General features: G+C 41.7%; 2 protein-coding genes across 3 annotated transcripts; one reads left to right on the top strand and one right to left on the bottom strand.

Moving 5' to 3' along the window:
• Positions 1-380: 380 nt before the first annotated feature.
• Positions 381-7,789, top strand: lrr1 (leucine rich repeat protein 1). 2 transcript variants are annotated; one of them, XM_083550931.1, is made up of 5 exons: positions 385-1,023; positions 2,633-2,731; positions 6,086-6,813; positions 7,138-7,442; positions 7,497-7,789. In XM_083550931.1, the coding sequence occupies exons 1-4, from the start codon at positions 841-843 to the stop codon at positions 7,391-7,393; spliced, it is 1,266 nt and encodes a 421-aa protein (XP_083407057.1). In that variant the 5' UTR covers positions 385-840; the 3' UTR covers positions 7,394-7,442; positions 7,497-7,789. The 2 variants fall into 2 exon arrangements, with proteins under 2 accessions (XP_083407058.1, XP_083407057.1); XM_083550932.1 differs by lacking the exon at positions 7,497-7,789 and having other exon boundaries at positions 381-1,023; positions 6,086-6,826; positions 7,138-7,402.
• On the bottom strand, positions 7,786-10,884 carry dnaaf2 (dynein axonemal assembly factor 2). Its single transcript, XM_083550878.1, has 2 exons — positions 9,195-10,884; positions 7,786-8,837 (listed from the first exon to the last, which is right to left on the bottom strand). The coding sequence occupies exons 1-2, from the start codon at positions 10,653-10,655 to the stop codon at positions 8,310-8,312; spliced, it is 1,989 nt and encodes a 662-aa protein (XP_083407004.1). The 5' UTR covers positions 10,656-10,884; the 3' UTR covers positions 7,786-8,309.
• Positions 10,885-11,537: the final 653 nt, after the last annotated feature.

Below are 11,537 nucleotides of genomic sequence, written 5' to 3'. Positions count from 1 at the left end.
TTCTTCTCTCGGGCTTCAGCTTTAAACTTTCACTGAGTAAAAGTACAAAAGTTTTTACCTTTAAATGTACTTAAGTTTCCAAAGTAGTGATTTATTATAACTATAATGTTCCTATTATCATTTTTATCACAAGACACTTCACTTAATCACCTCAGTTTCTGTGTAAAGACTCGAATGTGACTCTCATCACACTGATCTATTAATAGATTGAGATTAATGACTCAAACACTGATTGATTTCTATTACAATAATCATGAACCCAAAACATTTTCAACAACTGCTCACATCAGGCCACGGGGCAGGAGTTTCTTCATTATTTCTCTTTCTTGCTGTTGAGCTGTATCATGGTGGACCTGCGCTCTGACCAGAACAAGTTGTGATTTGCAAAGAAAAGGAATTTCACGGTGCTGTAATCTACGTGATAAATAAAGGTTTTCTATGCGGTTCTTCTTTACTGTACACTACGGTAATTCCATACGCGCAGCGAAGCAGTCGTGCGCATGCGCAAATCAACTGTGTTGAGCGCGGGAGAGTTGTCTTCAGAGCCGCGGAGAAGCAGCTGCGAGTCTGATTTTATACCGTAGGGTTTCATCTGCAGCCGGTTTTCTTTATTTATTTGTTGTTGGGTTTTTTTTTTTGCCGGAAGTTGTTTATATCCTATAAGGAGCTAATATATTCCTGCTAGCACCCCAGACAAGTCCCTCAGTGGAGGCGGCCATGTTGGCTGTTTACTAAACAATAACAGGTTATTTATGATTCCGCGCAGCAGAAAACTTTAGTGTGGTTACAGTACAGAAGGTGAAGATCAGAACATCGGAGCAGCTTCTTCTGGGTTCAGGTATGAAGCTGCAGTGTGATGTGGAGGTTGTGAATCGGATGCTGCCCACGTTCGGGCTGAGGAACCGAGGTAGAGGCTCCAGGGCCGTGCTGTCCATCGGGAGACATGTGGACCAGAAGACTCAGATACCCAGTGTCTATCTGCTCATCTGTACTGCAAAAGACAGGACTGGGTCCAAGTACAAGGCAAGTGTTTTCCTTTTGGAAGAACATTACAGAACCAGTATGGTCAATTTGTCTTTCTACATCATCTGGCCAAAAGTATTATTTCCACCCTGGCGTGTTTCTTCCCCAAACCGTTACACAAAGTCGAAAACACAATTGTGTAAACAATAATAAAGGCGTTGTGATGATACTGCGGGTTTGAATGCTCCATCTGAACCCTGTGTGTGGTCACGAATAAGCAAGAAGGTGTAATACAATGCTGCTTAATGTGTGTTTTATTTAATTTCTTTAATCTAATTCTAATGAAATTCTAATTGATCACGTGATGTTGGTGTTATTAACAGTAAACAGATAACAGTAGAGATCTCTGAGATGTTAGTATCCAGCCTTCTGTCTTCACTGCTGGAATCCAGATGTCACATTGTTTTTATTCTTCAGAAATGTAAACATTTTATTTCCAACAGTAAACTGGTTTCTATTCTGAGATCATGAACAACATGGTCCTTGTTTTGAATTTGGCATTTTTAATCGCAGGAATAAATAAACTGTCGCAGTGTCACTCTGTATAAAGTGTTTTTCACCAATGTTCTGAATGTGTGCAGTAACTAACCAGAAGGACAAAAGACGTCACTTCCTCACATAAACAAATGGCTGTAAAAATGGTGTATCGGACCTCTTTGGATGCAGGAGCATGACATTTCTTCTTTACTTGAACTAGGAGACCCAGAACCTGTTCCAGCATGACAATGCCCCTGTACACCATGGGTTAGAGTGGATGATCTCTTGCTATAGAGCTACAACCATATTGAACACCTTTGGGATGAATGTGAACACTGACTGCACCCCAGGAACCTCCTCACCTTCTCACCTTCTCACCTTCATCACTACCTCACTTTATTAATGCCCTTGTAGCTGAATGAATCTCCACAAACCAAACTCCAACATTTAGGTGAACATCTTCCCAGAAGAGTAGAGCTCATTATAACAGTAAATGGGACTAAACGTGGACTGGGACGTTTAAAGAGCACATCATCGTATGCTCACACGTCCACATTGTATTTATTTTACACACTGATAAATCACTCAGTTAAATGATGGTTAAACCCCATGTGGGTGGAGCTGCTGATCTGATCTGTAGATAACAACAGAGTATTTTATTCCTCTTGTATCACAACAATTAGATACAGAACATTTATTTAATGTATATAAAATAATACATTACAAAAGATCATTAATGCTTTTATCTGTTTTTTTTTGGTGCATGTTGTGGAATGTCCGCACTAATTCTTTATTTTATAGTAACTCTAAAGTGTTCTAGGTTCTTTATTCCTCTTGAGCTGAAGTCCTCAGGGTTCTAAAGCGCTGACGGTGGTCACTCCTTTTAGAAATCTCACCATGTGTGGAAACGGAATGTTTTATTGATTACTTCGTGAGATCTTCCACCACAGACAGCACTAACAATAAGACGTGAAAAACAGTGTGAATTGAATGAAAGTTTGAAGTTTCAGATGCTTTTATAGAAAAATGAGATTTTTTACAACAGTGTGGAAGTTTAGTTTGGTCAGAAGGTGCTGGTTTCATAGATAAAATGCCACTGACTTTCCGGCTTTGTTGTGTTCTGCACTTACAGCTGAAGGAGAACATAGAGAAGTTTTTCACATGCTTTGTAGAAGAGGGGAAAGCCACTGTACGACTTAAAGAACCCATGGTGGACATCTGCATGAGCAAGGTAACACCATCCATTTAATGATCTATCTCAAACTCATCATGAAGTTTCAGCCCCTCCTAAAGTATTGGAATGGCACAGCAAATTTGGTTTTTGGGCTACACTGAAGAAATTTGGGTTTAAGATCTAAAGATAAACAGGAGATAATGGATCAGATGTTCAGCTTTTCTTGGTTTAGGGATACATTTTGGGTATTTCTCTCTTCAGTCTTTCGGAGGTGAAACACACACTCTGGTCTCCTGACTGGTCTAAATTCCTCCTTTTAGTTTTTCCTGCAGCCCACTGTCTCCCCCACTGATCTAACCCTAACCCTGATATAAACCTGACCCTAACACTGATCCTGATCTAACCCTAACACTGATCCTGATCTAACCCTAACACTGATCCTGATCCAACCCTAACACTGATCCTGATCCAACCCTAACACTGATCCTGATCCAACCCTAACACTGATCCTGATCCAACCCTAACACTGATCCTGATCCAACCCTAACACTGATCCTGATCCAACCCTAACACTGATCCTGATCCAACCCTAACACTGATCCTGATCCAACCCTAACACTGATCCTGATCCAACCCTAACACTGATCCTGATCTAACCCTAACACTGATCCTGATCTAACCCTAACACTGATCCTGATCTAACCCTAACACTGATCCTGATCTAACCCTAACACTGATCCTGATCTAACCCTAACACTGATCCTGATCTAACCCTAACACTGATCCTGATCTAACCCTAACACTGATCCTGATCTAACCCTAACACTGATCCTGATCTAACCCTAACACTGATCCTGATCTAACCCTAACACTGATCCTGATCTAACCCTAACACTGATCCTGATCTAACCCTAACACTGATCCTGATCTAACCCTAACACTGATCCTGATCTAACCCTAACACTGATCCTGATCTAACCCTAACACTGATCCTGATCTAACCCTAACACTGATCCTGATCTAACCCTAACACTGATCCTGATCTAGCCCTAACACTGATCCTGATCCGACCCTAACACTGATCCTGATCCGACCCTAACACTGATCCTGATCCGACCCTAACACTGATCCTGATCCGACCCTAACACTGATCCTGATCCGACCCTAACACTGATCCTGATCCGACCCTAACACTGATCCTGATCCGACCCTAACACTGATCCTGATCCGACCCTAACACTGATCCTGATCCGACCCTAACACTGATCCTGATCCGACCCTAACACTGATCCTGATCCGACCCTAACACTGATCCTGATCCGACCCTAACACTGATCCTGATCCAACCCTAACACTGATCCTGATCCAACCCTGACACTAACACTGATCCTGATATAACCCTGACACTGATATAACCCTAAAAAAAGAAGGCCGGCAGCACTCTCGGAGTTTCTATAGCACCCCTCGACTCATCTCAGGAGTCTTGTCCTCCCCCTCCAGTGAAAAGGCGTTGGGGAGTGTTTCAAAGACTATGTTCAGCGGACGAAAATTCTCCAGTTGGAGTGTTGGCACCAGTTCCCCCAGTGCCCGGAAAGTTACTTCTCCCCTCTCCACCTGCGGGGTTATGCAAGAGAGAGAGCAGAAAGTTCCATGTTCGTTCCCAAATAATAAAGATTTGTTCCGTGCATCCAGGCAGTGGGCAGAGGGCTTATGCGGAGAATTGGCGTGCATGCGCAGTTCATCCTTGGGTTTAATCCACAATACAGCAAAATTTGCTGTAAGAGCGCCGCTCTTCAGCAGCGTGATTGACAGCCAGCTCGGTTTTTACTCCCGGTACTTTGTCGTTCCCAAGAAGGGGGGGGGGGGGTCTCCATACCCTTCTGGATTTACGGAACTTTAACAAACAGCTCAGAAAGTACAAGTTCAAAATGCTCACATTGAAAGCTTTGTACAGTGTTATTCGTCCCAGAGACTGGTTTACATCAGTGGATCTGAAGGACGCGTATTTTCACATAAGCATTTATCCGGCACACAGGAAATTCCTACGCTTTGCCTATCGGGGCACAGCCTGTGAATATTTGAAGATTCCGTTCGGGCTGGTTCTAGCTCCACAGATCTTTACCAAATGTGTCGAAGCTGCACTGTCACCGCTGAGAGCAGCGGGTCTCAGAGTGTCAGCGTATTTGGACGATCTTCTCCTCTGCGCTCCGTCACGGCAGCAAGCGGAGGTGGATACGAGTGTGCTTCTGTCTCACCTGACTGGCTTAGGCTTCAGAATAAACGAGATAAAAAGCTGCTTGGTGCCCACACAGGAAATAATCTACCTGGGTCTCAGGCTGAACTCGGACCTGTATCAGGCTTTTCTATCAGAAGAGCGCATCAGGTCGATTCACAGTTGTGTCTCTCTTTTCCAGAGAGGAAAGATGGTTCCATTCAGACTCTGTTTACGCCTGCTGGGGCTGATGGCTTTGGCAGTGTCTGTCATACCGTTGGGACTGTTGCGAATGAGAGAGTTTCAGTGCTGGGTTACGGTGCAGCGCTTATGTCTGAAGCGCCACCTCAATCGCAAAGTGATAGTGTCATCACTGTGCTTACGCGCTCTCCATCACTGGAGAAATCGCACTTTTCTCGAATCGGGAACCACGCTGGGAGCTGTTTCCCTGAGAAAAGTAGTGACGATGGATGCGTCGCTCACGGGTAAATGTGACCCATCTGCCACTTTACATTTTCATTTACGGCATTTAGCAGACGCCCTTATCCAGAGTGACGTACAAAAGTGCTTTAAGTGCTTTCACACTGAATTAAATCAAATTGCTTATACAGTAAATATTTTTATTAATGGATGAACATCTAAAAAGCATTTAAAAATGTATATAATCCGAAGAGGAGCACATTTATTTTTCTGAAATATTTTTGAAGAATGTCATGTAGATTTCTCAAATTGAAAAAAGGATGGACATTTGGAAAAGCTGTGCACTAATCATCTGTGAAATGATCACTAATATAAACCGTCTAGGCAGGGACTCAATGTCTAATCGCAAAATGTACAAAATGTCTGTTTTGACTGTTTTCTGTAAGTTATCATGGTGAAAGAGCTCAGAGATCAGATCAGATCAGACGAATGCTGAGGAGTTTATTTAGCATAATTAACAGCTTCTAAAGGGTCCCATGTGGGTCCCCCTCAGAACATTCTTTAACCAACAAATTCTAACGTAGGATCCATTTGTTCTGTTTGATAGAAATTCATAGACCTTTTTCGAGCATCCACACCAGTAAAACGGATTATTATAAACTGCAGCTGTTTTACAGATTGTTTCTCATGGTGTTATGAATAAATACAGTTTCAGACCAGGGAATGTGAAATTATAGTGAATTTATTAAGCACTTTTCCACTTTTGTTTACTACTTTAGGCAGACACTTCCAGCCTGAAAAACTTCCTCTCAGCCGCTCGACTTGCACACAGAGGAACTATTCGAGATGGTCTTTCCCTCTCCACACTTACCCCTGTTCGTGCCAGAGATGTGGAAAAACCCAAAAAGAAGCTCATCATTACGTCTAAGAAGGACTATCCCCTTACATCCAGCTTCCCCTACTCTCTGGAGCAGCTGCAAGTGTCTTATTGTAAGCTCTCCAGGGTGGACATGCGCATGCTGTCTTTAAAATCACTGCGAGCGCTTGACCTCAGCAATAACCACATCAAGAAGCTCCCAGACACCATTGGTGACCTCCACTTCCTGACAGAACTGATTCTCCGCAACAACCGCTTAGAGAGCTTCAGTGTAGCCCTGTGCCTCTCCAGTCTCCAGAAATCTCTGCAGCATCTGGACCTGAGTCAAAACGGCCTGAAGCTGCTGCCTGCTTGCTTTTGCAAGTTGCGTGAACTTGTTAGTCTCAAACTGGATGAAAATGAGCTGGTACAACTGCCCTTTCACATCGGCCAGCTCACGAAGATGCGTTTCCTTTCAGCTGCCCACAATAAACTCACCGTGCTGCCCGGAGACTTTCGCAAACTGTCACTGGAGAACCTGGACCTGTTTGGGAACCCCTTCACTCAGCCCAATCCTCTTGATCACAGCATTCAGCTCACATTACCTCTCAGCCTGGAGGAGCTGGCCTCCCGAGCTGTGCTCAACTCCAGGTACGTTTTTCAGGTGCGTCGAACGCATGGACCGTGAACATTAGTTCTTCGTTTTTCATAACTCCTTGAAAGTCTTTATTTTTATTCCGATATCAATCTGAGACTAATTTGTGATTATTTAAACATACAGATTGATGCATGATGATGAAATCACAGGAACACATTCGCTTCAGTTTTATTGTGAAAATCATGGAGAAAACTTCATGCACTTGAGGGATTTGTTATTGTTTATTTTACACAGAATGGATCAGATTTAGTTGCATTTTAAACCTTCTATAAAGTAATTACTTGTTTACTGTGTTTTTTTTTTATTTTTTGCAATAGAATTCCTTATGCACCTCATCTTATTCCCTTTCACCTTTGTGGAGACATGGAACTTGCAAAGGTGTGCAGCTGTGGCTGCACCTGCGTTCGCTCGTATGTACAGACGGCCGGTAGCATGAACCTGCACCTGGTGTCTCACACTGTGGTGTTAGTGGATGACATGGGAGGTACAGAGGCTCCAATTCAGCGCCATTTCTGCTCCCTCACATGTTACTGCCAGTTTCTAGACAGCTGTGTGCAGAGAGGCCTGAGCTGAGAAGTGTGTGTGTGTGTGTGTGTGTGTGTGTGTGTGTGTGTGTGTGTGTGTGTGTGTGTGTGTGTGTGTGTGTGTGTGTGTGTGTGTGTGTGTGTGTGTTTGTTACTGCTATAGCAGTCATAATCCATGTTTGACCAACAGGAAACATCTCATGGCCATATTTTATTTATTACAGTTTTCTTGAGATGGAAAATCTGTAGTTTGGCTTTGACATGTTTTTGTTCTGTTGGAGATACAAAAAAACAAATGCCAGAGATTTTTTAAAGGCAGTTTCATGTTCCGCAAAACAACATTGTGTTATAAGTTCTTTAATTGTCTATAGTTTTGTGTCTGACTCTTTTCATGTTTTATGGATTTTTGTGGATTATCAAATAAATGAACACTTTTGAATCTTTATTATTTTTAAGTCCTGAAACACTTATTTAATAAGAACTGAACAAACGATCATTTCATGATGTCATCATCACTTTGTAAGTCTGCTCTGTTTATCAGCTATTCGTGTCCATCATTGTTTATTCCATATTTACTACAAATCTGATTTTGCTTTTCACATTTGATTTAACTGAATATTTTAAAATAATAAAACAAAGAAAAATGTGTTTACTCAAAAAAGAAATATAAATAACTGGATTACACTCTGGTTTCAAACACATTGTCTAATTATCTTTAAAAGAAAAGTCCTGGAGAAAGGCAGGGTTTCTGAGAAGGTCAGACAGAAAATAATAGACAAGCATGTTAAAGGTAAAGGTTAAAAGACCATCTTCAAACAGTTTGATGTTCCAGTGACCACAGCTGTAATGAATCACTATAACAGGACGATCTGCTGCGTCGAGAAGAAGAAGAATTAATCACTATAACACGGTGAGAAGATCCTGAGGAAAGATTTGGGCCATAAATGAACGTTAAGTGAATCATGTTATTCAAGCTCAAACCATAGAGAGTTCTGGAAACAGAGGGCAGCAGAAGTGGTATGGTCAGAAATAATAACCTCACTACCATCTTCAGGGTTTTTCTCTCGAAGAATGTCAGGAGAGGTAGAAATACTAAAATCTGCTTCGTTCTGTTTGGAAGAATCAACATCATCCGCTTTCTCATTCTGTGCCACTCGTGTTGAAATGAGTTTGGAAGAGCTTTTCTGCTCAGATGATGCTGCCATCTCTTCGGCTCTGCATGAAGTCTTTCTAGTGTCTTTGTCTAATGGAGAATTCAGCTGGTTTGGTCCATCGTTGATGGCTGATGGCTGCACCTCAGATCTTCCGGTTACCCAACTGGACGGGTCGGCAGGAGTATTTTTTTGAACGTCATGTAATGTTTCTTCTAATTGCGATGCAGCCTGTTTCTTTTGGAATTCCACCACAGGGATTTCAAGTGTGCAATTTTCACATGTTTCAGAAGATTCCAGGTAAGAAGGTTGGTTTGATTTTGTACCTGAGGGAAGGTTCTCCTGTAAAACATGTAGGTCAGAGGTAATAGTTATTATGTTTATGACAGACATCCAGTGTTCTTCAAAAGATACAAAGAACTGGTGTAGCAGCAAGTTTTTATTCCAGTCAAGTAGAAGCCACATGTGTTAGTCATTTAGAGTCCAATATTAACGGCTTAAACAGATGAACTCAAGTGTGGAACTCAAAACTAACATGCTATAAAACCACACCAGATAAAACATCCACAATATGTTCAGTGGACAAGTATTTAAACAGACTTTCCAGATCACAGTTTATTATTATTATTATTATTATTATTATTATTATTATTATACATGAAGCTGAAGATGGTTTTTAATAAATCTAATATCTCTTACCTTGTCTTGATTATTTTCAGCTTCTTTATTAGCATGAAACTCTAAAGACGTCTTTTGAGTACATGCATTAAGAAGGAAATCCTTTTTGGGCACATTCATTACGTTCTCTGATGTTCTGTGTGTCTCGGTGTTTATTTGATAAGTCAGTGTTTCATCTGCTTTGGCCAAATGTAAACCATTTAATTTGGATTCCAAAGAGTCCATTTTACAATTTTGTATTTCATCGGAGGAGAAAAGCTTATCATCATCTTTTCCTTTTTCCTGAGGCTGTGCTTCACAACTAGTATCTGAGATGTTCAGCTCACTTGGTTCATCTTTGAGCATTTCTTCATTTGCTTTGTCTGAACTCTCCAACACATCTCTATCTTCAGGTTCAGGCTTAATGCTCTCAACATGAACCTCAGCAGGGTTTTCAGCCGGCTGTACAGGTAACGTTACGGTAAGCTGTTTTGTAGTCGTGTTGAATTGGGCTACTCCTTTGTTATCATCCACAGGATACGACAAATGTAGCTCCAGCTTGTAATCTGGCTTTTGGGACTCTAAAGTCAGCTTTCTGTCCATCACGTTTAGGTCAACATCTGCTGCTGATTTTAGAAGTGGTAAATATACGCTAATGACGATCTCTTTTGGCCGTGTCTTTGGAGCCGAGTCTCTGGAGCATCTGTAGTCCTGCAGATCCACCAGTGATCTGTATTTAATAGTGTGGTGTGGTTGTATTGGCAGTGAAGAACTTTGTTTGGTAGTTGTTTGGGTTCGAGAAGATGAGAGACTTTTGAAGTCTTTGGTTGGCATGGTTTCTGGGTAAAGTATAGGGAAAGCTTCATTGTGAGCAGCAGATTCTTCATTCTTGGGCTGACCAGGGATGGGTTTCCGTATTACAGCTGCCTGAGGCACACCTTTGTATCTGGTTTTTTTCAGTAGTGTATTGGTTTTGTCTGTTGTGACATTAAAGGCATCTTCCACTCCTTGTGTTGCAGTGTCATTGACAAGTTTCATGAATCTTGCGTTCTTACTTGCCATGTAAAGTGTGTCTGGATGAAATACGACGTCATATATCATGCACTTATTGCCCTTGCCATCTGTATGAGGCCTGCCAGGTGTTAAACTGTATGGCAGTGACCAGTACTGCCCGGCCCGGCCAGTTTCATTCCTTTTGGCTTCACATGTCGGCTTGCTGATTAGGTTATTTGAGCAGATATTAATGAAACATTTCTCTTTCCCATTCACACTGGTCTTCAGCACATGGTGGGCATTAGGATGGATAAATTTGACCTCCATGCCCCTCTCTTGCTCCAGCTGTGTAATTTCCTCCTCGTACTTCTTCTTGTTCTCAGGGTTTGATATTTCTTGGGCGTACTCGTGGAGCAATTCAGAAAACTTCTTGTCCTTCATGGCTTTACTGAAACGATTTATTTCTTCTGTCGTCATGTTCAGTTCTTCTAATTTTCTCCCAAAAGCCATGGTTAAAGTTTTGCACAGAAACAGCCAGCTGGGTTAACGACAACCTCAAATACTAAGAAAACGTCAAAATGACACTTACAATAAATCGATATCCTGCACGATGATGTGGAAAAATTCCAAAACTACAGTTTTAGCTCAGGTTTCTGCTCAGAATGTTAAGAAAGAAAAAAACACGGTGTCGTTCAGTGCAGCGACTCAGTGTTTATGTTGCCATGGAAACCTGGTGTACTTTCGGAGGCGGAAGTCACGTGTCTACACACACACGTGTTTGCTTTACCACAGTTTTCCGCGCATGCTCAGAGGCGGCATTCTGCCCATCTGTCCTGTTTTTATTAAACTCACACTCTCGCGCGTTTTGTCTGGTTTTATAAAGATAAGTTAAACATTGTGTAACTTGTCAGAAATGTTTCCGGCATAAAATTAGATAAAAAAACTTTTCGATTGACTCTTTTATAAAAATTGATCGCCTCCAGAATTCAGAGACGCATAATTTCGTTGGCGTAGTGCGCATGCGCAAGCAGGTGTCTGCAAAACCGTGCAGGTTGTGGGAATAATGACGACAGAGAACTTGAGATAGTCTCCTGTTCTCCACCACTGATCTTCTCTCTGTGTATAAAATAGCTGTCACTCCACAGCAGTATGGTGTTGTAATGAATATTATTCCCAAAAAAGGACCATGTTACTTGGTAATAACTCAAGTCTCTTTGTCTCGGCTCCATCCCATTGAAACGTAAATCAGGAGTGTGTATTTTCATCTACTCCTTTAGATTAAAACAGAAGAATTGGAGAACTATTTTAGAACGATTGTTTCTTCCCTATACACTGTGTCCTATTGAAATGACTTAACATTCCATAGAAAAGCATGGCCTGTGTCCTCTGAGT

The sequence above is a fragment of the Silurus aristotelis genome (assembly GCF_946808225.1).
Source record: "Silurus aristotelis genome assembly, chromosome: 9".
Taxonomy (NCBI): Eukaryota; Metazoa; Chordata; class Actinopteri; order Siluriformes; family Siluridae; genus Silurus; species Silurus aristotelis.
This window is presented reverse-complemented; position numbering and strand designations above follow the sequence as displayed.